The following is a 25,343-nucleotide window of genomic DNA, read 5'->3' on the forward strand; positions in this document are numbered from 1 at the left end:
ACATGCCTACATGCACGTATAACAACACATGTTCTATACCTCCTGTAAAGAATCACAAAGGACGTCTGTGCTGCTCACATCCATGTTCGTATCTTCCACCTCCATAGTTTCTGTACCGATGAACAAGTTTCAAAATTATAAACAGACATGCATTCCAGTTGCATGAAAATCGTTTTAAACTCCTCCCGTCATGTTTGAGATTTTCAATGTGCACGTTTCAAACTTCATCACCATTGAAGATTGTTGATCTTGCAAGCGTTTAAAGTCATGCAGCTTCCTGTTGCCGCTGCTTGTCATGAGACTGGTTTATATCTGGTATATTGACATCACGTGCTGTCTAGATGAGTTATCATGATCTGTCCTGGTATTTATTTCGTAACAAAGAGAGGTCGATTAAGGATTAAAACCATAACAAACAGCGATCCCCTGATTAACGATATGTGATATTTTATTGTAATGTTAACAAGTATCGGTAAAAATTAGAATAAACTGCTCTTCACACACCTCCAAAAAGCAAGCCATAAAGACATAGTCGGTACAGAATATCATATGTACACAATTATTTTATCATTATTTTTTGTAGCACAATAATTTGTTGGAAGTATTAAAGTATATTTTCATGTTTGTTTTAATATACAAAAGAATGTAACTGTTGGTTTGTCGGCAAAGGTCTGTAGACGTCTATATATACATTAGCTTACTCTCATACTGACAAAAGTTAAAAGGGACCCCGAGTGCTTTCATCCATGCTGAGGTACATAAAAATGTTATGTATGCATACGTTACGTAAATACCTTGTAAACTTTCGTCTGTGAATGTTACATCGCCACAGGTTTCTACCAGTCCTGTCGTCTCTGTCCTGACGCTGATATATCTTACCACTACAGAGGTTATACTCCAGCCTCAACACATTTCTCTTTTCTGCACATTTTTCTTAATCTATGTATGTGAAAATATGATGTGTTGGTCGATGACTATAATAAACCACCATGTTACATATCAATTAACCATGTATCTATTTTATCATACTAATTCCTGTTCATATTCCCGTTGTATTAGAACAAGATTAGAATAACCGCAGCATATTTCATCTTCTTCATACAGCGCATTGTTCTTACGTTGAATTCTCTTTGTCGATTTGATAATTCAATTCTTGCGCTTATTATCCCTTCTTTTAAAAAGCGTTTATTTGGTCATAAAGATCAAATTATTCTGTGTACGTATTGGTTTGCGTTCATTGATATTAAATTTGCCATGGTATGAACAATGGAATATCGCTGCGATTCTCACTGCATGATCACGTATCGTGGTCTTATTTCTGATATAGAAATCAAAAGAAATTTTAGCTTACAGTTTCATTTATTAGACAAGTTATACACATCAGTAATAAATAAATCCAAATAAAGCATGAAAAACACGTGCGTAATCAATATATACATACACAGTGGTTGTTAAGGAACCCGCTCGACATTTAAATGTCAGTTTACTTATTCTTTGTTCTACAATAGTTCATGGCAATACTGCTACTCATGAACGTGACACTTTCATGACATGATAATGTTTTGATTGTGAGAGACAATAATAACATAGGTAACACTAAAAATTCTTTACTTCATTGTTACAATGATTACGTCACACATTGTTTACATACATATATACATCAACACCGGGGTATGACAGTGGTACTAGAGTGCTATTGTCCACATGTTCTCTTGCGTTCAGAATTAATATCCTTACATTTAAGGAGTGATGACGGCTGTTAACTTATGCACGTCTAATTATAGGTGTGAAATGGTCGAAAAAGGGAAATTAAGTGGTAAGTTGTTTTAAGGCTTCCTGCTGCACTCATTGCCCTATATCTCTGTAAAGGTTTGGCTTAAATACTTGTATTTGCGGTTTACCAAAATATCATTAAGTCTTGAAAAAGGCTTGATTTCTTCAAAAATCTAGTACTTGACCAAAAATATATTCAGAAAAAGCTTTGCATGATGTCACTGTGTTATAAATTACCAGGAAAGAAACATTCTGACGACATATGCCAGGTTTTATTATCCCATTCTAGGACGCAGATATAACAATGTCATCTTATATATGATCATAAAGTATTTATAAAAAAAATATCTTGCAATGCTATATCTATATACTCGAAGGGTCACTAGCTCCTTACATTTCGGTGACAATGTAACTTCGTCCAACACATATAAAACAAACGCAGCTTCGAGGAGATGGTGTCTAATAGACTATATACAACATATACAATTTCAGTTAGTTCCCAGTTTTGGTCATAAATAATGAATTTTGAATTGAATTAAACTGAACTTACAAAACACCCCAAATAAAACTTGTCATGTTGATTAATAGAAATACAATACATGACGATCTGAAACTATTGAGGAAACATATATGAGAAAATTAGTTAGATCTTTATATCTTGATATGATATTTGCTTTAGTTGGTGAGTATGCTATTCCTCGCGCCATACACAGTCAATGGGTTACGTAATGATATGGACAGGTCATATAACCTAGTGTCATGGTTGGTAATACTGCACACAAAATACAATACTAGTTTCATATGAATTGTGAAAATATATTGTTGATATATAGATCACAGCATGTTTGCTTAAAATATTCAACGAGTAAATATTGCAATATTTGCAAAAATATATCTTAATTTGCATTAGAACCACAACTTTACATACTGTACATACTGTTTCACATTCACGTCATCTTTTATCACAGAAATATCAATAAAACACACTCACACAAAAGCAATACACATGACAACTCATCATACTAACTAATGGATTTCAATGGTAACCTCTCGTGCTGACGTCTCGTGGCTAGGTGTGGGTGTTTTTACCCGCCACAGCCTCCACACGGATGCCATTGGTGTGTACTCCACGTGGATGATTCACACTAAATATCAGCTCTATATCTGATGTAAGTAATGCTGTTGGGTTCTATGTTGGAAATAAGTTCCATACAATACAGCTGACATACACAAAATATGAAAGACATTTGGTATTATAAGCTGTGTACCTTATGTTTTTCACTATTATGGACCCTCCGATTATTGTTAGTAGTGTCGGTCACTGTTAACATCACACATGTATGTCGGCCGGCTTATCACGGACAAATGTGTTTCTACACCTGAGTGTTATAATCAACATAAACACTTCTCTAGTTAGTCAAATAATATTCAACATCTATTATACTAATTCTCACAAAGTCTGCCAATCCCAATCACGACTCATTTTATGAAACAGATGCAACATTATGGCATCAAGTAAGAATGATTCCTGAAGATATCAGTAACGATGCGTAGTTATTGGACCTCTCAAAACTTCTAATGGAGTTGAATATTTTGTTTTGTCCCTTGTGTCAGGATCAGTCTAGTAAACTCCCTAGTTTACATTGGTGTATTCTGGCATGGTATCCGGCATAGTCTAACTTGCATGTGATTACATTGTTATCGTAATTGAGTTCTGCTATCAGTAAAGAAGGATTTACCTCGATCTGAAATAAAAAGACACCAATATAACATAGCGCAAAGACATGATCTCTAAACTAAATACGCTTAAAAATCTTACTTTGACCTGCTTCATACACTTAAATTATGGTCAATGCTACACTTAAATTGATTGCGACACACAAACGACATAAGGATGATTGTTGTTCTGGTGTATTAGATTGGATTGTCATCATTCTGTTTGGTTACATGCCATTTCTGAAACGTTACTTTAACTTATGATTCATTATAGCCATTAGTGCCAATCAAAGTATTTAAGATATTCAGGAAATTTGTACTTATAGATTTGTAATCTAGATCATGAATTCTCGCAAGAAACATTTATATTGTTTATTTATACACATCGTGAGTTTCGGTTTTCTTTTAAACCAAGAGATGGATATCATTTTCCAATGTAACAGGACTGACGACAATCTATAGTATCCACAGGGAGGTTAATGTGTTTCTAGCATGACGATATGTCTATAATCGCTGTAGATCTGTGATATTTAAAAGATACTATCTTTATTGCCCGAGAGGTTTTTTTTGACAGAAAACGATTTGCATACTTTTGTAAAAGCGTGAATTCTTGTCTGTGAAATTATTCTATTATGCAGGTAAGAAAGAAAATGTAAAATTAGGTAATGATTACAGCTTTAAAGACAGAAAAGTTGAATCAAGATGGAACCTTTGTTATGCCTTATATAAGGGCTGTGACTATCCTGTTTACCTTAAATACATATTCCCCAGTCTTCAGATCCGTTATATCTATCCACTGGCAGTCTATATCCGCCATGTAGTTATCAGAACAACCGACAGAAATACCTGTAAACATATATAGATATCAACTACATTTACAGAAAAAACAATAAATAGTTATATCACTGATGTTGTCTTTCAAATTCGGATTTAACTACAACAGCATATTAAACAATTACAGTGAAACGTTCCTCATGTAATGTATGGAACTTGTGACAATTTGACATTTCAATGGTTTCGTTGCAATCGAAATGAAATCTTATTTTACAGAATTTCTGCAAATGTACATTTATTGGCGCATTTAAATTTTAGCGCATTTTCGATTTTGTACAAATCAGCGCAATAATGAATTCGCTCTTTCGCAAAAATTGCTCTAATGCAATGATGTTTTAGTGCAATATCGTATCGCGAAAACTGCGAAGATTACCGCCAAACATTTACGTTCACAGTATCAATCGTGAAACCATAATGACCAATCGACAAATCCATTTTGTAATGATAAAAAATGACATCGATCTTTCTACTGTTATTGTATGTTACAATGTTTAATCATACGTGATTCAAAGAGGAATACAGATATTTCATTACCCTGCTGGCCGTAGTTTTGACACCTGTACTTTGGTCGAACCCCACGACCACATTCGGAGTCTTCGAGACAAAAGCTGGCCTTCAGACCCTCGGCCATAAGGTTACCGTTATGGTCCGTGATATCGTAGTGGGCGAATACCTCCATACTATGGTAGTGCCTGTCAAAAATCAGATGTGTTTGATATTTACTAAATATGAAAATTGAACACTAGATAACTTCTTTTTAAAAACAAGACAGGGGTGTTACAAGCAGTTAACACGGGAGTGAAAGAAAAAAGCATGCCTGAATGAACACGTGATCTGTTTTTATTATATCACATTCATCTCGTGACACGCACCTTGATCCGTTATTGATAGGTGCTCAATAGACAATGATTGACATTCTTATTCTTAAACGCGATCATTAAGGAAGGTCCTATCAAACCTGTTAAATTGATCCACATCGAACAAATCGTTAAGACGAAAACCAATCTACCCGTGGAAGATCAGGTTGAATATTGATACATGAGGTATTTACCAAACACGATGTTTTACAATGCGAAACATTGTCACATTTTCTATTATGTCCGAATCCCACGTGGATTTCACAATAGAAAATTCTCGCCTGCCACATATCATAATTGGTATTTGAATATGGTGACTTTAACATGAGACGATATGGCATATTCTGCAAATCATAATTATTATGTACTTAGTATATTGTATTGTTCTTTCTGATATCGATATTAACGTGCTTCGTTGTGACCTTACGTATATTCCCATTGATGTAGTATATGACAGAACCATCGATTATTGACCTTAATCCTAGATATTTGTTAGCGTGGTCTACATCCAAGAACGGGGCATATCAAAGCATAGATCACTTCCTCAAATCCATCGAATTCAATTTTCTTCTTATTATGATTTCTTCAATTTTGCAAATTCATGGAATTAAGGGTCAATATATTACTCATCGAAATTTTGATTGAACTTCCATAACTGGCCTGTTATCCAGGCCTGTCAGTCTTTGCCGGAAACAATAACAAGTGATCCACTAGAAATATATGTAAAGAACAGTCGAGCAATTATGACGTCAAAATAGAAGACATGCAATTTACCGATATTTTTACTTGTACATGTAAGTCTCACGTGCCTCTTTATAGCATGATTTATTATTGATAACATATACGTCAACTCATCCCTGATGTTAATGTTGTGTAATTTCAGCACATTTAACAGACGTCATTTTCTCTCATCTCAGTTTCAAGTGTGTCTTATATTTAAGGCATACACCACTTCCGCCTGTGATTCATGGAAGCGTAAAATGATATTTTACTTACTGATGACATGCGTGCCATTCCCATTCATGGCGTCTCTTGGTCGGATTGAAGTCAGCCGTTCCGCGATTGCTTACAACACTGGAAAATCTCAAGAGTCGTCTCGAACTTCTTCGCCATCCTATCAAACATAATGAAATACGGTGATTGTGCAACTATATTGAACTTATTTCAAACATTGATGAGTAAAAATGTGTGCAAACTAATTTCTTTGAAATCACAGGAAAAACAAATTATTTAGATCTTTAAATATCAAAGGCATTACGTACTCACGGAAATAAAAAGTTACTAGTAGTCTATAATTGTAAATATCCAGACAAACATGAAACCTACCATACGGATTATTTCTTTGTAAAGCGTAAGCGGAGGAAGATAAACACTGTTCCTCCATTGCGCATGTCAAATAAAAAAGTGCTCTATCCTGCAGGAATGCAGTAGTCTCCAACATATATGTACTCGGCTCAAGATCAGGTAATTCTACAATAGTTGAAAGAAACAAACATTTTATAATTATTATTTATTATTATTTATCTATACTGTAAATAAACTGAACGTTTCACTGTTGACGACATTATTACATATGTATTAAATCATTGCCTGCAATAAATATATTATATGGAATAAAACTAAAAACATAAAAACCATACTGTTTTAATATGTTTTCTAGTCGTTTAATCAATTGCAGCACCTGTTTCATACTCTGTGTGTGGCAAGGCTTCATACAACAATATACTAACACGTAGATTTGGCAAATTAACAACAGTGTTAAGTTGGCAGTGAATAACATCAACCGGAACCTTTCCAATAAAGCAATATTATAAGTAATGAACAAGAGAAAATTATAATGTGTCTTTTTAGTGCTTAACATACTATATTCCAGCCTTTATTTCACAAACGTTCCCATTTAATTGCCTGCAATATCAATCTGTAAATTTTACGACCTGTGATAGGCGATAATCGAGCCCAGATGTTCCCGATTACTGTGGAGGTCAATATAAAACCTTCTGGTTTCGGAACACTGCAGAAATCTGATATTTCCTTTTAAATGAACTGCATACAGACCCTTTTGTAAGCTAAATGCAATTTCAGCTTTACCTCAGTGCAAACTAATATAACAACTACGCTCGTTCGCTGTTCATTTCATTTATAATATACATGATTGTCAAAATTTTGTAAAAGCGACAGAAGTAGCTCACATTGCTCAAGGTCCATAGTATGAAATATACTGTTTAAGTCAAAAGTGACTGATCCTGGTGACCTTAGGTTATATTAAGGTTTTATGTTTCATCTGTATTCCTATTATGGCATTTCTTATCTTGATCGAAGTATTCTTTATTAGTTTTTCATGTATCATTTTTTACATAAATATGCTAATGTAAAGTAAATATGTAAAGGTATTTCATTCAGAAAGAAAAATTATGCTATTATCGAGACTGAATATTCTCTTGAGAAATTTCAAAAATCAAAATAAAATTTAAATCAGTATTAAACTGCATGAAAGATAAGATTATATATAACATTAAATACTTTTGTGTCAGTAAATTTATCAGGGTAGGCTATTTTGTATACTATTCTGTTCTAGCAATCATATTTGTATGATAATTTAAGTTTAGAATTTTGATACATTTAAACAGTTCGATATTGAAATTTTGTTCGATGTACCTTACACCTTCCTGGTATCCAGAACGGTGGAAAGGTTTGATACCTGATAAAGATTAATGACAACGTTTTATACAATTCTCTTGTCGACTTGGTAATGAGTTTGTACATGAATATATGTTTTAAGCTCAATTGTATCGATTGATGTAATTGTCTTTTTAAGCACATTATAGTACCTTACAAGTGACAACTTATGATCACTGGTTATGAGAATTAACTTCCTTACATAACATAGTAAAGGAAAACATTAACGTGAGGTTTTTATGCTCACCTTTTGCGCACACGATCCCTGCTACAGAGTCGGCCCTCCTACACCTCATGCCTCCTCCCTCATGTTCCATCCACTGGCATTCATTCAAGTTCTCCTCCTTTCCTGTGCATCTCACAGAGTAGAAATATTTATTCAAATTTCTTCCTCCGAACACAGAAGTCTGATTAAAATAGAACAAATATCTTTGAATTTTCATCATTTCATTCCAATTACATCAGCTAAGCATACCTTTTTCAATAGCAAGATACGAATCAAAAATGTTTCAGCATATCGAAAGGGACTTAAGATACCCTGACTCAGTTTTCATGTATTTGAAAATATGGGTATATCAAAGAGATAATTTTTGCAGATAAAAATACGCATAATGTAACATATATAGAATTTACGATTTTGACATATGTGTAGTATAATTTGAATTTGGGTTCTATTTGAAGTGCCTTGTAAATAACTGGGTGTGATTTTATCGATGAAGATTCATATTTCACAAAAAGAAATGTGTATGGTTTCCCTAAGATCGAGTGAATGCGGAGTCACAAATAACTGTATAAATATCAATAAGCATTTTTCAAAGTATATAACAATATTGTTTTTCTTTTCTAAAAAGAAACACAAAGATGTAAAAAAAATTCAACATTGTGAGTCAGATGAATACAGGTCATTTAAATGTTAAAGCGAAATAATAAAAAAAGACCAAAGAGAAGCTGGACCAATGCTGTCGGTCTTTTAGATAAGGTTTAAAAAGAAGTCATCCTTCTTAAAACTACCAAGTAAAGAACAAGAGACTGACGATCACCAATGCAAAAGACATTATTCATTCAAACTGGGTCGTCTAGGATCAAAGACAAGAGTTCTACTGATCCAGCTCATCACCAGTACATGTCATGCCCTCTGACGAGAAGTACTCGTACATGTATTTTAACTGTTGGTGTAATTACTTAAGCAAATCTACTTTATTAGAGGATTGTGAAGTGCTTTATCACACGACTGTCTGACATAAGAGTTCAGAGCTAAATGCACTGTTTAGCATGTCTGGTTATTTCGATGACCTTGTCAGTGTTTAAATCAGAAATTTTAATAAATTTGTCATGTTCCTGTCTATAAACAATGAATTTAAGATAAGAACACTACCCGAACATGATCATGCTTATTTTGATATGTTAGCGCGATGATCTCGTATCAGTCCAAAGGCTTCTAAAGAGTGTGATATCAAAATAGTTATATCACGATCTTTTTATCACACATTTTGGTGACGTCACAATTGAACTGATTACCTGATATCAAACCCAAGCGGATAAAGAAATAATACATGTTTAAATTCGCCTGAGAATATGATAAATTCATTTAAGTAAAATCTTTGTCCAAAAATAATATAATCAAAAGATGTAAGGAAATAAAAACAAAAATGACAGTATACAAAAGGAAATATTTCATGTACCTCTCTATGATATTAACATACTGTCTAACCAAGGTCGTGAAAGCTAATTATATTTTACTATCTGAAGTATAATTGATAGGTACGTTAGGAAAACAGGTACAACCAACTGTTAGAAAGCGTTTAGCTTATAAATTAGTCTTTATATCTATTATGTGAAAAGTAGGCAATATATTTATATATTGTATTGATAGGCCATTCCACATAGATAATTAACCACGTTGGTCTACAACTGACTCACAGAAGGTTTGTAAAATCGGTATCATTTTGATAAACCGAGGTCATTATACAAATATTTAGAATGCGTCATCAATTAGTCATTATAACGTACACCTGAACAGAACTATTTATGATCACAAGAACAAGTTTTCCCTCTTGAAGAGTTACTCTTTGGCACATCTGAAGTGCCAGTTTTGCTTTGTAATTTTAGACAACTTAGAGTAAAATGTCCTGTAGGCAAGATACATGTACGGTCAATTACGGAAGTATGAGTCAAATGGTTATTGATAATAATGACACTATAGAAAAAGAAACAAACATATGATCATGTCAACGCAAAGTTGACGTCAATAGCAAAGAGATAAATATAAATTTTGAGTTTACAGTCAAGTCATCATCATGGATCTAGTTGAAAGAAAGAAAGAAACAAATAAATAAATAAAACGAAGTGAACCATGGGAAACTAGGAAATAGGATCAATAAGAGGAAAGTAAACTTGAAAAAAGCAAAACGTCGTTGGGAGGGAAGAGTTGATGAGGAGAAAAAAAGAAGCTTAAACAACGGGCGACAAAGTGGCATCAATGATGAGAAAACAGCGCGAGCAAGATAAAAAAATTATCTTAAAAAACATGATTAGGAACCGAGAAGGCATAAAGGAAACGACAAATAACATCAGAAACACCATATTGAAAGGAAGACCAAGCCTTCTTCAAAAGGTCAAAAGAAAAGAGATATAAAGGAAAGGCGGCAGTAGTGTACAAGTATTCTGGAGGGTAAAGTAATTTCTCTAACACTACAAGTCGCACCTGTCATGGCGTCTATTACGATCGCAATCTGTATGTTTATATACATATCGAAATACATTAAGTTTTTGCGTGATAAGATAAAATCTTGTGCAAGCTGCAGACAAGTAGTTGAGCTCTAATTAACAATGATATTATTGTGTTTTGATTTCTACCTTAACGAGAATTTCTGTGAACGTCTGTAATTATATTTTTGCATAAAGATTCAAAATGGCATTTAAGGTTTGTTGGTATTTGCTAATACATGGGCTTTCCGTTTCTAACTTTAGTTGGTGAATTCGGTTTTGAGATGGAGGGTTCTGTTGGAATGGTCAATGAACGAAAAAGAAAATACAGTCTTCACTACAGGAACAGAAAAACTGAGACTTTTTTGTGTCTCAATGGATGTCCAAAAGAGACATTTCAGATAGAAAAGTACATTAACGTCATTACAGTGTCCAGTTGGATTTTCAGTGGATCTGTATTTACCTGGCATCCTAGTAAAAGTACATCAAAAGTACATCAAAATAAGAATAGATGATAGTGACGACAAAATTAGTAACAGTGACTGAAAACTTACTGTTGTGTTTTGTTGTGCGAATCCTATCCCGAGATGTTTACACGTAACAATAGCTTCCTTAAATGTCCATTGGTCACCACAAATGACCCCGTACTCTGTCTGTCCATTGGGTAACACCTCCAGTCTTCCATCTGTTCCTCGTCGTCCTCCAGCTAAACGCACCAGGATTTTCTACAATCAAATTTTTAGTAGTAATGAAAAAGACGAAATGAGAAAAATACTCTTATTTTATTATAAGAGTCCTTTATCAGGCTATCCTTCTTGCGAATCGTCCTCTTGGTACATTTTTAAATGTATCAAAGGGCAACCTAATTATTCAAGCAACACTTATAAGATCGATACAAATGCTTCCGACAAAAATATTAAGGATGTAAATGAAAGTTATCCAGGTTTCTCATATCAAATGATCTGTTGATATTCAAGATTTGACATAAGATGTTTGTAATATATACTTTTGGTTATATGTCTATGAATCAAATGGTTATCGCGAGATCGCTCCACATTTTAACAGCTGCCAGTGACAACCACGAAAACACAGAAAACGTAAAGGACCATTTCACGTATCTAGTGAAATATAAGAAAGCATATTCCTATATCAGATGCCAGTGATAGGACTGGTTTATTATGTGCAAAATAAACATTCATCCGTGCGCCCCACGTCCATTTGAAGCCATTCGTCCGGATAAAAAACTGAGGCGTCAGATTGAGATATATATGTGGTCTTAATGGTTTGCTTGAGTGCATAATGAAATTATGAGTAATGTTAGTGTTAAATAACAAACTTACAAAGATATCCAGCGAGTGTAACGAAAATGGAGGTAAGATGTTCCCACAGTAATTGTCAAATATGTGCACAAACTGCAATTGAGTCTTGTAAAAAGGAGAAATTAACGAGTGAGATAGCCTAAATATAGTTATGTTCTAAATAAAAACAACGCTATTGTCAATCATTTCGGTGTATGAATTTCACCATCTAAACACAAAAGGTAAAAAGTAATTCAGGGTCAAAACCCCTCTTCTCGTAACAAGATATCATATATCTACACAAAAGATGGATGGCGTAGGGACGGTGAGGTAGGACGCTATAAGTCTAACCACGGTCACCGCGATCTTATCATGTATCCAGTAAACAATGGGCAGTAAGAGGAGAGTCCAGCACCTGATACTGGGCTTCAGACAACTCATTTGATAACATTATATCTAACGACAACACAGCCATAATCTCACCAATAACAGACTCTTATTACAAACTGTAGACGGCTTGAAAGCGATAGCGTTTTAATTGTTGAAAGAAGTTTGATTCAATTATATTTGTCTTAAATAATATGACATTTGTCCGCAATGGTTTAGTGCGATCCTTGTCAACATGCATGCTTTTGTTGTGGTCACATGATACGGGCTGCCTCTGCTGAATCTGCTGTTAGTGGATATCTGTAGCATGATTAGTATATACATGTACTAGTGGTCAGAGTACTCATAATCGTTCCCACAAAAGCACCGTCATATAAAATTAATATTCCCTATATAAACGAGTGTGGGTGGTCAAACGTGAGCATTGTGTGTGTCTTAAATCGTGTATTCACATCATGTAATACCCAGACGAACTCTTAATCTCAACTATATCTATACTCACAATATATTCATATAATTAGTCACAGCTCTACCACGGAGTCTGAAGGTTCATAGCGTTCTCAAATAACATTCAAGCAATGATATTCTCAAAACATTTCGCATTGTTTATTTTTGAAGATTCGCTTTTGATCAGATTTTATGTAGTTAATGTGCCTAGATAACACATAGCATTGCCTAAAATAAGATAATGTTGTCTGTTGCTACAGATAGCAAAGCACTAGATTCTTAATTGGAAAAGGTATAACTTGGTATTTACAAACAAATCAAACGACAACCACAAAATTATAGTTTTATAGCTTTTTGCTATTACGTGCATTCACAATTACTATCTTTCAGTTGAAGTACTTTGTAGCCTATCCACAGAAGGACAATTTGCTAGTCGTTAACACTACAGCACATATATACTCACGTTTGCAGGAGTTCTGTGCCTGCCGTGGTGATGCCTGTGTCTATGGCCACTACTTCCGTTCCTATACCGTTCCATACCATTAGGGTATATCCGGTTGTCGTCCGTCAAATTGTTTCTTGAGTCTTGTCTTTGTGATTCGCTAACTCGTTGGCGTGTCGCACCTCCATACCCCGTATTTGAATTTGATTCCACGCTGTTGATACCATTGAAGCTAGGAGCTTGTGTAACTGCGGTATCTGCCTTCATTTCATCTTCCCTTGATGGTGTTGATGTCGTTGTAGTTGTTGTCGTGGTTGTTGTGGTGGAAGGAGCTGGTATCGCCTCGCCAAATACTGCTTTGCGCATTGCAATATATTGAGCTAAAGTTTTCCGTTCTGCTCTTGTTCCTGGTTTAGCTACCAAGATTTTGCCGTTACTAAGCTTCAACACCCATCGCTTTAGGACCCTGTCCATGGTCCATCTATTGACCGTAAGATTCGGTCTCGTTGCCTCTTCCCTAGATGCTAAATTGTCAATAGCAGCTCGTCGTGTTGTCGGTCTAGGTAATGCTGAAGTCGGCTTAGGTGTTGTTGTTGGTTTAGGCGTCGTGGTTGTTGTCGGCCTTGGGGTCGTTGTTGTTGCTGTTGTTGGCTTAGGTGTAGGAGGTTTTGGTGTTGCGTCATGGATTACAGGCACGATGGAATTATCAAGAACATTGCTGATCACAGTATCGATGGAATTAGCATTCGTGTTTTCAATAGAATTGCTGACAGCTTGCACTTGAATCTCGTTGTTGTCAGCCGCTGGGGTAGGTGCAATAGGCCTTGGCGTTGCTGTCACTGGTTTAGGTGTTGTCGGAGGCGGGCTAGGTTTGACTGTAATTGGTTCTGGTGTAGTCGGTTTTGGTGTTGTGGTAGTTGTAGTTGTTGGTTTTGGTGTTGTGGTAGTTGTAGTCGTTGGTTTTGGTGTTGTGGTTGTTGTAGTTGTTGGTTTTGGTGTTGTGGTTGTTGTAGTTGTTGGTTTTGGTGTTGTGGTAGTTGTAGTCGTTGGTTTTGGTGTTGTGGTAGTTGTAGTTGTTGGTTTTGGTGTTGTGGTTGTTGTGGTTGTTGGTTGCGGTGTAGTGGTAGTAGTTGTAGTTGTTGGTTTTGATGTTGTGGTAGTTGTGGTTGTTGGTTTTGGTGTTGTGGTTGGCTTTGGTGTTGTAGTTGTTAGTTGCGGTGTAGTGGTAGTAGTTGGTGTGGTGGTAGTTGGTCTAGCAGTTGGAGCGTGAGTAGCGGATATGATAATCCTATCGTGGGAAATCTCGTTATCAATCCCATGCACAATATGATGATTCTGATCCCTATCGGAAATTGAAGAACCAGGATTGATATCAGGGAGAATGACGTAGCCAGTATCCCGGCCGTCCATGAGTGCAGCAGGACCAGTATCGACGGCGCTTCGGGATGGCTTCGGAGTGGTGGTTGTGGTTGTAAGCCTAGTAGTGGTTGGTTTTGGAGTTGTTACCTTTGTAGTGGTAGAGGTAGTCGTGGTAATATGGTCTCGACATTTTACTCCAGCAGACGTGTATCGGCCCGCGCAGAACCTGTGCCTTGTACCCCGTCCATACCCAGGATACCTACACTGCGTAAGGTGGATCTCGTTTCCCCGACAGTGCATATACGACATCCACTTAAAACCTGAAACAGAGACAAAGAGCTGTGTGATATCAGTATATTGAGGAAATATATTTGATAGACTCATATAGGATATCTTTCTCAGAAACATCATCTTGTCAAAATATTTCTTATTGATTGCTATTTTTCATACCGTATATCAAGACTACCGAGGTCATATTGATGTTTCGGTTGACCTCGAGAATCTGGTAATACCATACAGTATAATTTTCCTTCTTCATCACATTGTATTACGATTTGGATAAAAAAAAGAAACAACACTTAAATTTTGTCACTCGGTCAAATCTGGACACAATTTTATACTATTGCTAAATATACGCGGAATATTTTGATATAGAATTCATACTTCAGACACATTTATTCCATATTGTACGATATTAATGTCCCAGATAATTTAAACTGTTCGATAATTTGTACCACTGGCAAGGATATTGATATTTTCGGTTTAGAAATATCTAATTTCATTCCCCTATTGATCGCCCCCATTTTATGTTTTCAGTAACACGTGGTTGTTTATGATCACCAATAGGTAAGATATTGGCTTACTGTAGAAAGTAGTTCTCATCACCCTAACATTACTATTTTCTTCATGTGGGTGCTATCACAGGGAGGATGGGATAGGTGGGGTTACTGTGCGTGACTTAGAACAAGAAACTAAGAACTGGTACAAAAGTCTGTTTAGCAAAGCTTACTGAGCACAATAATTTCCTCAATAAAGATTGCTTAAAAGCTTTGTCAGTCGGTATAATGTAGATGTCATCTTTTCCGAGATATTCTGACAGGGTGACAGTCCGGAAAGGCAGACGGTCAACATTGTCATAATCAGAGAGAACTGTCAATGGAGGCATGAATGTCGAAATCAGGATGACACTCAGGTAGCCATATAATGTGACAGAGTCGGTATTGAAAGATAGGCAGCCGTCAAAAGACAATTGAAAATATCAAATTACATTGTTTTACCGCTGATAAGTGGTAAATATTCCTGTTAGGTTTCTGTTTGAATACAAATTTAGTGATATTTTATCAAAAATCTATAATTATACAGATTAAATATAACTAATTTTTTTTAATGCCAACGGATTTCGTAAGAACGATAGTTGTGAAAGTATACAATGAGTCAACAGTACGATGTCAATATAAGGAACATTCAAGTGCTGGACATTAATATATTTTACAGCTTTAGATACACATCAATTTGTACTGCTATATTGTTAACACAACATGAATGAGGGTTTATGATTGGTTACGACTATAATCCCACCTATCTTTCATTTGATTGGAGAGCTAAATAATGACTGATAGGGCAGTTTATAGCAGGGCTGAAGTATGACTGGTATGTGCTGGAGTGCTTTGTAACCTGTGTTAGTACTAAGCTCCATTAGTCACAATCGTACCACATCAATGCCAAACTTCCATTTCATCGCACCACATTTAGCAAATGATGATTGAGTTGATAAATTAAATCTACATTGCATTTATATCGTGAATCAAATCGCGTTCGAAACTCCAGTTAGCTAATTTGTGTAAGGTGAACTTGGTTAAGCGTATTGCTAATTATCTGGCTGACTTATTTGATGATGTATGATATTATAGTTATATGATAAATAATTGATTTCACAAGCATATTATCTTACATTGATACCAAAACCTACAGCAGGATGCATATACGATTTCAAATAATGGTCATTTAATTTAATTCGAAACGTTCACATATTAAAAGCATAATACATCTTCAAAAAGCTTTATTCTTTAAGAGATTAATGACCGAAGTGCTTAATAATATGTGTTTTAAATTATGATTTAGATAGAATTACACAGCACTAAACGTGATGTTAGTTATGGATGACTAAAGATGAATACCATGAGAATACCAGTTTTCTAGAACTCTATCTTAATGGCCCACATTCTGCAGATATTGTACGACATGGAAACAAATAAATGTTGATAAATATATAAGTAATTATTGTAACAATTGAATAGAATTACATTACAAACCTGTCGATTAATGATCATATACATTAATTGATAATAACAAACGATCAATATACATGCTATGAGATGTATTTCTTTCTGATATGAAATTGCATCATACATTACTTATCATTACACACTAGAAATGTAGTAGACTGTATATGAAAATACCGTATTCATTATTCAAATAAAAAAAACCAAGACTTATCTTCAAGGTTTTTTTCGGTCCATTTACCTGTAAGAGCAAATATCATTTTTCTACTGCATTTTTCGGATCAACATTAACAGCTAGATAAAACTAATTCGCTATCGTGACACGATTTGTGTAGCGCTGATAATAATCACTGACGAGCGTATACAACAGACGCCAATTATTGCTGATATTAACATTGACAGGGTTTAATTATGACATAACATATGTCTTTTCAGTGAACAATATCCGATGTTCCACTCTTGATTGTGAGATAATGATGTGTTTTATTCAAACCATATCCTAATTGTTTTCATTTACTGTATTGCAGAAGGTTCTATTTAAACATAAGATTCGTGTTTGCACAAATTACGGTCTCCAGATGTCCATCAGAAATGCACACACTTGTGAGATATCAATTAGCTGCTCTGCTGGTAGGTACTTAGGTTCTTTGATCAAACAGGTGCCCCTTGTAACACTTTCGTGTAGCTCATTACAAATAGAAGGAAATCCACCCTTATTTGACAGCACATTCTTTGATTGTCAATTGAGCATACTCAGATAAATTAACAGGAAGTGGATGTTACATACCAAGGGGTTACGATTGTAGCGATAGCCAACCACATGGCCATATACATGGTCGATATCTAGCGTCAGAATACAAGTACTGGTGGTAAGGGTATTCACCATTACTCTCAAATACTGTTAAACTGTCAGAAAATCAATATCTGATTCAAGTGACTTTTTGTATCGATACTTACACTTGTTCGACCATTGACAGAATGTTCAATTCTTACGGATTCTAATGCATGCAGAACATATTTTGTGTATCTGTATTTAAATATGTTTTACAGTTTAAGGAGACAGAAACACTTACGTAGAGTAATACATTTTATTATATAAACGGATTCAAACAAATTTCATGTACAATACTTCTGTCCATCCTTACGAACAAATACGTATTCACTTACGAGGTAAAGAATGTGTATCCTGTATGGTGATAGACGCTATAAGAAACGTACCGAAATCTAATAAGGTAAATTTGCACCATTGAATAACATTCCATTCTGATACTATGTAGACGAAAGATTTATTTTGACACTTATATTCGTTCAAATACATTTACGATCTCCAGACATGCATTTGTTCATTGTTTGTCGTCTATGTAGCAGGTAAGGTGAGCATGGAGATTAAGGGGGGATTACGTCAGTACATTAAGTGTGGATAAGGTTATAAGTTATACATATGCCAGAAGTTGCATAGGGCGGGAAATTGTGTTGTGTTTCTTCAACCTGGTAGAGAAAACCTTCGACTCTACCCAACCGGTCGTTAGTGACCTCTCCATTATGACACAGTAGGACCTTACCACTGATGTATTGCCATGGTACCCTTAAACTAAAGGGTTAATCGGATATAAATGTATTAAAGGGGAAAGCAGCAATGCTCTGATGAGATGCGACACGAGAACTGTTTATATGTACATTGTCACCAAATTAAGTCGTATCAACTGGCGATTAAGTTTTGAACAATGATATATTTTATCAGTATACCGGCATGCAAAACTGTCTAAGATTACGGAATGATATGGACATAATCAAAATGTGATGAACTGCGTGACCAGATCCCTTCTTTGTGCCCTTGTGAGAGGAAGTGTATTTGTATGTAGTATGTTACTATCCTATACGTGATAATGTACACAAAACCATTAAAACCCAACATTCCGAAATATATGTTAAGTCGCACGTTAGTTTCTGATTTATCTTTGGTTCAATAGAATCACACTAATGAATTAAAAAGGACCGATTTGCTTCACAAATCAGAACTAATTTGTCTCTACTTAAACTAACTGGTTTTCTAATCGCTGAATTACACCCATATAAGCACCGAGATATTAGATCTGATTCTCAACATCAATCACATAGAAACTACGCTATGCCTTCAAACTGTACCACGGCTTTGAGACCTGGCCACCTAAATGGATTCCTTCAAACGTAAATGAATGCTCATTGGTCTAACATGGGCTTCAAAGGGCTAGGGTCAACCTGATGTCAACCCTACCAATTTACACCTTTAGAGGAAATTAAGGAGCTGAAAGGTATTGTGATTAGCTACTTGTGCGAGTGGCTACAAATCTTTGTCGCACGCATCATTGACAACAAATCACTTGGCAACATGAAAATAAACTACTGATGGGCCGTAAAATAAACGTCTCGAATACCTGCCGAATACTTTAGATTGTCAAAAGAAGCCTTTTGTTGCACAAACACAAATCAAACACGAGATGATTAAATCAAATGTGTTTTTTCTTACTTTGAAATAAAACAACAAATGTTTCATGTAAAAGGGCATTAAAACGTTAATTGTTTCTACAATTACTTTGAAAGTATCACGTATTTCTTGCTAATGTTTGCGGTTGTTTGTGTCTAGACTCTGGGTGTTGACATATTCCTTTTCTCTGTATTAGGACATACAGGATAAATTTATTTCGCTGACACACAAATCACGTAACCACTGTCCGACAAATAAGAGCTACATATACAAATAAGAATACTATCATGACTTATTTGTCATAGTTTGTTATTTTCCTAGATTTGACAATAAGTAACAAGTCGCCATTCCTTTACTACTGAAGTAAGCGATGTCATATAGTTTACATGTACTTATATCCATTATGAATTATGCATTCGGTTATTCAACTTCGACAGAATATGAAATATCGAATAATTAAAATGGACAGTAGTTACTTTTGATTGTGTTGAATTGTTTTGATTTAGTGAAAAGAAATCGTTTACATCATTACAAGTGAACATGGTGTAGGTTGCAAAACAGATATCACTTCATGTGCCTACAGCACTGTTTTCCTCAAGCTGGTATATATATATGTATATATATTTAAAGATAAATCCTCACATTTGAATACGTCAGATGAGGTAGTATTATCTGTCAGCTACAGCTGTGTTTGTTTAACATGGCAGAAATATTATGACATGTTTTCGTACGGATTCATGTGGTATCATTTTGATGTGTTAACTTAGTAAACCATATCGTCATTTAGAAGAGGAAACGAACGTCCCGCAGTAAACATAACCATCATTAAACTCCATATAGGTTACAAGCGATGGTCGTATGTAACCGTCCCGGATACAGAAACATGATCAGAATGCTATCAAACACAAAATATCTTTTGTGCTTTGTGTATTATTGACATAATTAATACAAACAGTGCTTACAAAAGCTCACAGCAGACTCTGTACACGCATGTTTATACATTAAAATTTAACAGTTGGTTATAAAACAAAGAGTGTACATTAAACATAGGATCGTTATTTACGCGGTATTGATATCTATATTCCTAAATCCATGGATTCTGGATGATTAATGTGGTGACCATCCCGTCTGATAGAATTGTACATAAGGCGCTCCAGTGAATATTACTTTCTTGTTACACACACTATGACACAATTATCATACTGCGTCATACGAATGTTTTGTATCTAGGGGTCTGAAGTATCGACACAAGATGTTCCTGAAGTAATTACGGGTGTAAATTACCAGACTGCCAGGAAGAAGTTAACGTCAGGAAGTAAAAATCATCGGAATCATGGAAATTGCTTGGGACACGTCACGGTGGTGATTAGGTTTTGAACAGATTGGCTCTGGTACACGTCATAATATCATGTCAGAATCAGTAAAGTGTTTCTGTCGTTCCTTTGCTAATTGGTATGTTTCTTGCAATATAAACGCCCATAGGATGTTGACCTAGCAAGCGTTCTCTTGTTATGATGTTAGTAGTGAATATTGTTTTCCTGGATCGTCTAGACTCTTGTTTTCATTTCCATCTAACGATATGTACTATGACCTTCAGATATAGATATTTCATCAATTTCGTTTCTTTACACCGTACAATACAATGATATATATTTGCTATAGGACATAGCAATATTTATGTACGTGGAAACTGTATCATAAGATTGAAGTCGACTTCTTAATACTGAAATTTTGTGGTTTTCACAAAATCGTCACAAACCAGCACTTCATATCAGTTTTACATAACGTAAAACTGAGCAAATTATTTGTCACGAAAAACTTACACGTGCATATCCTCATCTGTAACGTCATCACTGAATCACACAAAGAAAACACAATGAAACAATTTCATTACGAAAACATAATCATGTCATTATGTCATGATTTGAGTATTCGTAGTTTAAACTCCCGACATTGCAGTTATTATGAATAAACCCATTCTCATGTTATTATGATATCATACACAGGAAGTCCCTGATAATAATGAAAACACGCCAATAATGTCTGGTTTCACTTGTATGTCCTATGAAAGGTTTCACGTTACAAACGGCATACAACAGCGTTAATATCATATTTACACAGTGTGCACACTGAATTAAAGCAGATATAGGATTACAATATCATTACTTTTTATCATCAGAGAACAAATAATATTCCGGAGAATTATATCATTCCTTACCCTGTTTTTCGATGAAAGGTTGCTACGCAGCAGGCTATGCCTCGAGTGATAAGATACAGATGGTCACACAATAGTTTACAACTCTGATGCGAAGGTCATCCTCCATATTTTCAATTACATGGTGACGTTAGGATAAAGTCCATTATGTTATTTCCACATCTGGTTTTGTAAATGCTGGCACACTTCGTTGTTATATTACACTGTACCATTATATGGTTTTAAATATACAAATTCAAATGTTGGCGTGATTTTATATGATTTATGTTGCATTCATTTAAAATATAAACATGAATTAAGTGTACGAATGACGCCCATCTGCAGCACATGGACACATAAACAACATGGTTTTGAAATGATGTTCACTTATACTCTGATTTCATTTTGCTGTGAGTTCTTCCTACCTACGTGGGGATCAGTACTGGATTAAAATGTCCATTAGTATGCTACCGTAAAGCTAACACATTGTCGTGTTTGAAAGTTTGACGTAAAAGCATTGATTACGGTCAGTTAAAAGGGGGAAATAAAGAACGAATGAGATAATAAAAAAGGAAAAAAACGTCTTGACGTATAAACAATCTCAACATTAAAAACCTTGCCAATAAACAAAAAATCCACAAAGTGTTCCGACTTAAAGTGAGGGCCCAATAGGGTATAAATAGTTTACTGGTAGTGGTAGAGATAATGAGATTGTTACAGGAGCATGCATTTAAAATACCAATTAAAGAATAATGAAATTAATCAGTGTGTAGATGATGTCACTATCCATGTGACAATAGTACACTTTCATTTTCAGTTTCGTGACGTATTCATTTTTCTGGGTTTTCCTGCTATCGCATGGAACGCAGTTTTTTTCTGTAAGGTTTCGTTATGTGATCTCCTACAGACCTACTAACATTCCGCGATAAACTCAAGTCTGTCAGTCACAATTATGTACTGATAGGAAACTACAAAACCCACCAAACCCACTTAAAATGTGTCTGTATACGTGTTTACTCACCACGTACAGTACTATGGAAACACACAGCCAGTTTTTATTAAAAACACATCGTCTCTCAAACCCCTCCAGCCTTTATTATTTGATCGTTAGTTGCAATTATAATTTAATGTTAATTATACCCTAGATTACATTTCAATGATGATACTTCCCAGTATTGCACCCGATGATAGTTTCAGAGAACGTTTAGGCTAATTTTATTCTACTTACCTACAACATAAGCAGAAAACGACATATTAAACTGTCTTAATTGGCAATGCATAATTTGACAACGAGAGACTAAATATTCACAGTGAAATGAATGACACAGTCTAGATACTACCCTTGAACTAGTTACTGCATCTATTTAATGCCTGAGAGAACCCCAAAGATAGCAATGTCATTTAGTATACGTTCTAAATTGTTCGCTGAAACATTATTGCGACATTGGAGGAATTCACATTTAAATAATGAATGACTAGGAATAATTTTCCCATTACACGGTTGTACTTTTGTATTGCATGATATCACATAACCCATAGAGATACTTGAAACCATAACTGTAACCTACAAGGTAAGAAACAGTTGTTTGTAGATGAATATTATTAGAACATATGGAAATTGTATTGTTTTGTAAGGATGTAGTATCAAAAACATCACGAAGGAGTTAGTTTAATAATATGATATAATTAGGAATGCAGAAGTAGAGCATAAGGATCTTTTACATTGCAAAGGTTATGCAGTAACCTGTTGTGATGTCTATAATTTCTAAGTGATTAAGCAGACTTATTGAAATCCAAAGATCGCCACCACATGAGGTGTTATAACCCTGTAAAATGTTAATGGCAAATACGCACCTGTAATCTGTAATTTGTTATGTAACGCCTGCACATCACGTCATTCCTAACTCGGTACATGCCCACGTTTTACTACATATTTTGAAGAGTGCATATTTGTAAGATGTTAGATAACGACGAGATTCCGCACGTGGTTCTGAAGACGTCCACTTAACATTGCATTGGTTCGGAGCCATTATGGTTTCACTGCAGCATTTACGTGATTTTAACAGAAAGGATACAATCATCAGAGAGGTAGAACTAGTAATTATTTCTAATGGCTATCTTTCTTCAAACTGTCTGGTCCAAATCAACCATTTCCACAAATAATTGGTTTACGACATAAATGCAAATTATGCAAACTACGCACCTTTACCTCAAATATTTTGCTGACTTGTTATTTTAAGAGTTGTTATATAACATAATTACGCATGTTCTCATTTATATATTTTTATGATGTGTGTGAAACTGAAATAGATAAAAATCTTTAATTGAGGAAATTGTTAAAGCGAAATGGTACCTCTATCTCTTCCTCACTGTTTCAGCTACGATAACGCACACCTGTTGATTTATGTGGTGTGAGAGAGGGTTGCAAGCTTCGATGGTCACTTGAAAGAACGTGTTTAAGACTATAAGATCCGGTAGGCCTACTGACTTTCAGAACGCTTTCATCATTGAAATTACTTTTCGCTCTCAGTATTACAAACTTGGAAGGTTAATGGAATTGTATCCTTAAGTAATTTCAGGATGCTGATGTAAGGTAGTATTAAGCCTTGAAGCATTGAACGATACATATATAAACTACATTTTTGAAAACTTCACTAAATATGCTGGTTTAAGTTCACAATGCTTGTGCAAAAAGGATATGTTAAAGCTATTGTGAAAAGGATGGCTATCTACCATACAAATGACCTACTGGCCCAGGGTTTAGAACAAAGGAACCCCTGCGTGCTGTTTTCTCACACAGATGATGAATGGGCAGCATTGTTCAAATATGTAACCGACACACAGTCTCATATTGTTTATATGTACATTCTCCACGTAAGCCATTCACATTTTGTCACAAGTCTAGTGAGTATGACGTCTAACAGTACTAGATTTCCGAGTTAAAAATGTCTGACATAGTTATATTTTGGCGTTATTCTTTTCCGGGATCTGGTTTTATATAAATATTTCTAAAATACTGTTTCTTTTATCTTCAGCATTATGTGTAATAACACCAATGACCATGTAAGAATAGCATTAATACCAACATGTCAGCAGAATATACAAAACAGGTAAAACATTGAACAAAACAACGTTTTACACAGAGATCATCGAAAAAGTACTAAGAGGATAAAATCAAGTGTTCCGGAAGGGTCTGTGTCTTCAGCTTTATCAACGACATATGCAAGTAAATAACATCATTTTGTGAAAACGAAATCACCAGGCCAACCAACATTGCGAGAACAAATCTAAGGAGATCATTTCCCAATGATATCACAGTTGCGATCATAAAACTTCCCTAAATTTCGTTAAACGTCCATCTCTCAAAACCCTGTGGTGTCATTCTGTTTGTCAACTGCGGGTATTTTGAATGAAGAATCGTGATATTAGGACCAACGCCTCGATTATTTAATTGATTGTGGCATGACAAACCTATAGGATTGGAGGCTTGGATATTACTAGAAACTATAACTAGAAACAGAATCTTAACGCTAGGGAACAATTCGAAAATCACTTTATCATACAGGTTAGTAGAAAGCTGTTAATGTTGTACCAAACAGAAAAGTTAGCTACCTTTCTCAGACATCCACTTTAAAAAGGTCTGGCGTTCAAATCTCCACATTTAGTTTAAGTCGGAAGGGATAAAATATATATGAGATAAGCTAGACTTGTATTACACAATTTGACCTTGTTGTAATCATGGTATAAGTCTTGTATATATATACATGTCTTGATATATGTTTAAAAGTCAATGCTAGTTATATTTCCCCTAACCATGTCGAAAAAAGATGAAAGGCTTCACAGTAATATAGAAATGGTGTTACAAAAATAACATCGGCATTATTAAACAGTTAGCTACATCTTTTTTC

General features: G+C 35.1%; 1 protein-coding gene across 1 annotated transcript in view; it reads right to left on the minus strand.

The window, feature by feature from the left end:
* Positions 1-1,340: 1,340 nt before the first annotated feature.
* LOC132556514 (soluble scavenger receptor cysteine-rich domain-containing protein SSC5D-like) overlaps positions 1,341-25,343 on the minus strand; it is a 28,351-nt gene continuing 4,348 nt past the window's right edge. Inside the window, exons 2-9 of the mRNA XM_060220928.1 lie at positions 13,158-14,815; positions 11,117-11,287; positions 8,104-8,263; positions 6,507-6,650; positions 6,177-6,294; positions 4,858-5,015; positions 4,241-4,335; positions 1,341-3,518 (exon numbers count right to left, since the gene is read on the minus strand). Coding sequence (XP_060076911.1) covers positions 3,390-3,518; positions 4,241-4,335; positions 4,858-5,015; positions 6,177-6,294; positions 6,507-6,650; positions 8,104-8,263; positions 11,117-11,287; positions 13,158-14,815 — 2,633 coding nt within the window. The 3' untranslated portion in view covers positions 1,341-3,389. The remainder of the gene's footprint in view (positions 3,519-4,240; positions 4,336-4,857; positions 5,016-6,176; positions 6,295-6,506; positions 6,651-8,103; positions 8,264-11,116; positions 11,288-13,157; positions 14,816-25,343) is intronic.

The sequence above is a fragment of the Ylistrum balloti genome, unplaced genomic scaffold (assembly GCF_031769215.1).
Source record: "Ylistrum balloti isolate Yb309-2 unplaced genomic scaffold, AGI_CSIRO_Ybal_v1 Utg370574, whole genome shotgun sequence".
NCBI lineage: Eukaryota > Metazoa > Mollusca > Bivalvia > Pectinida > Pectinidae > Ylistrum > Ylistrum balloti.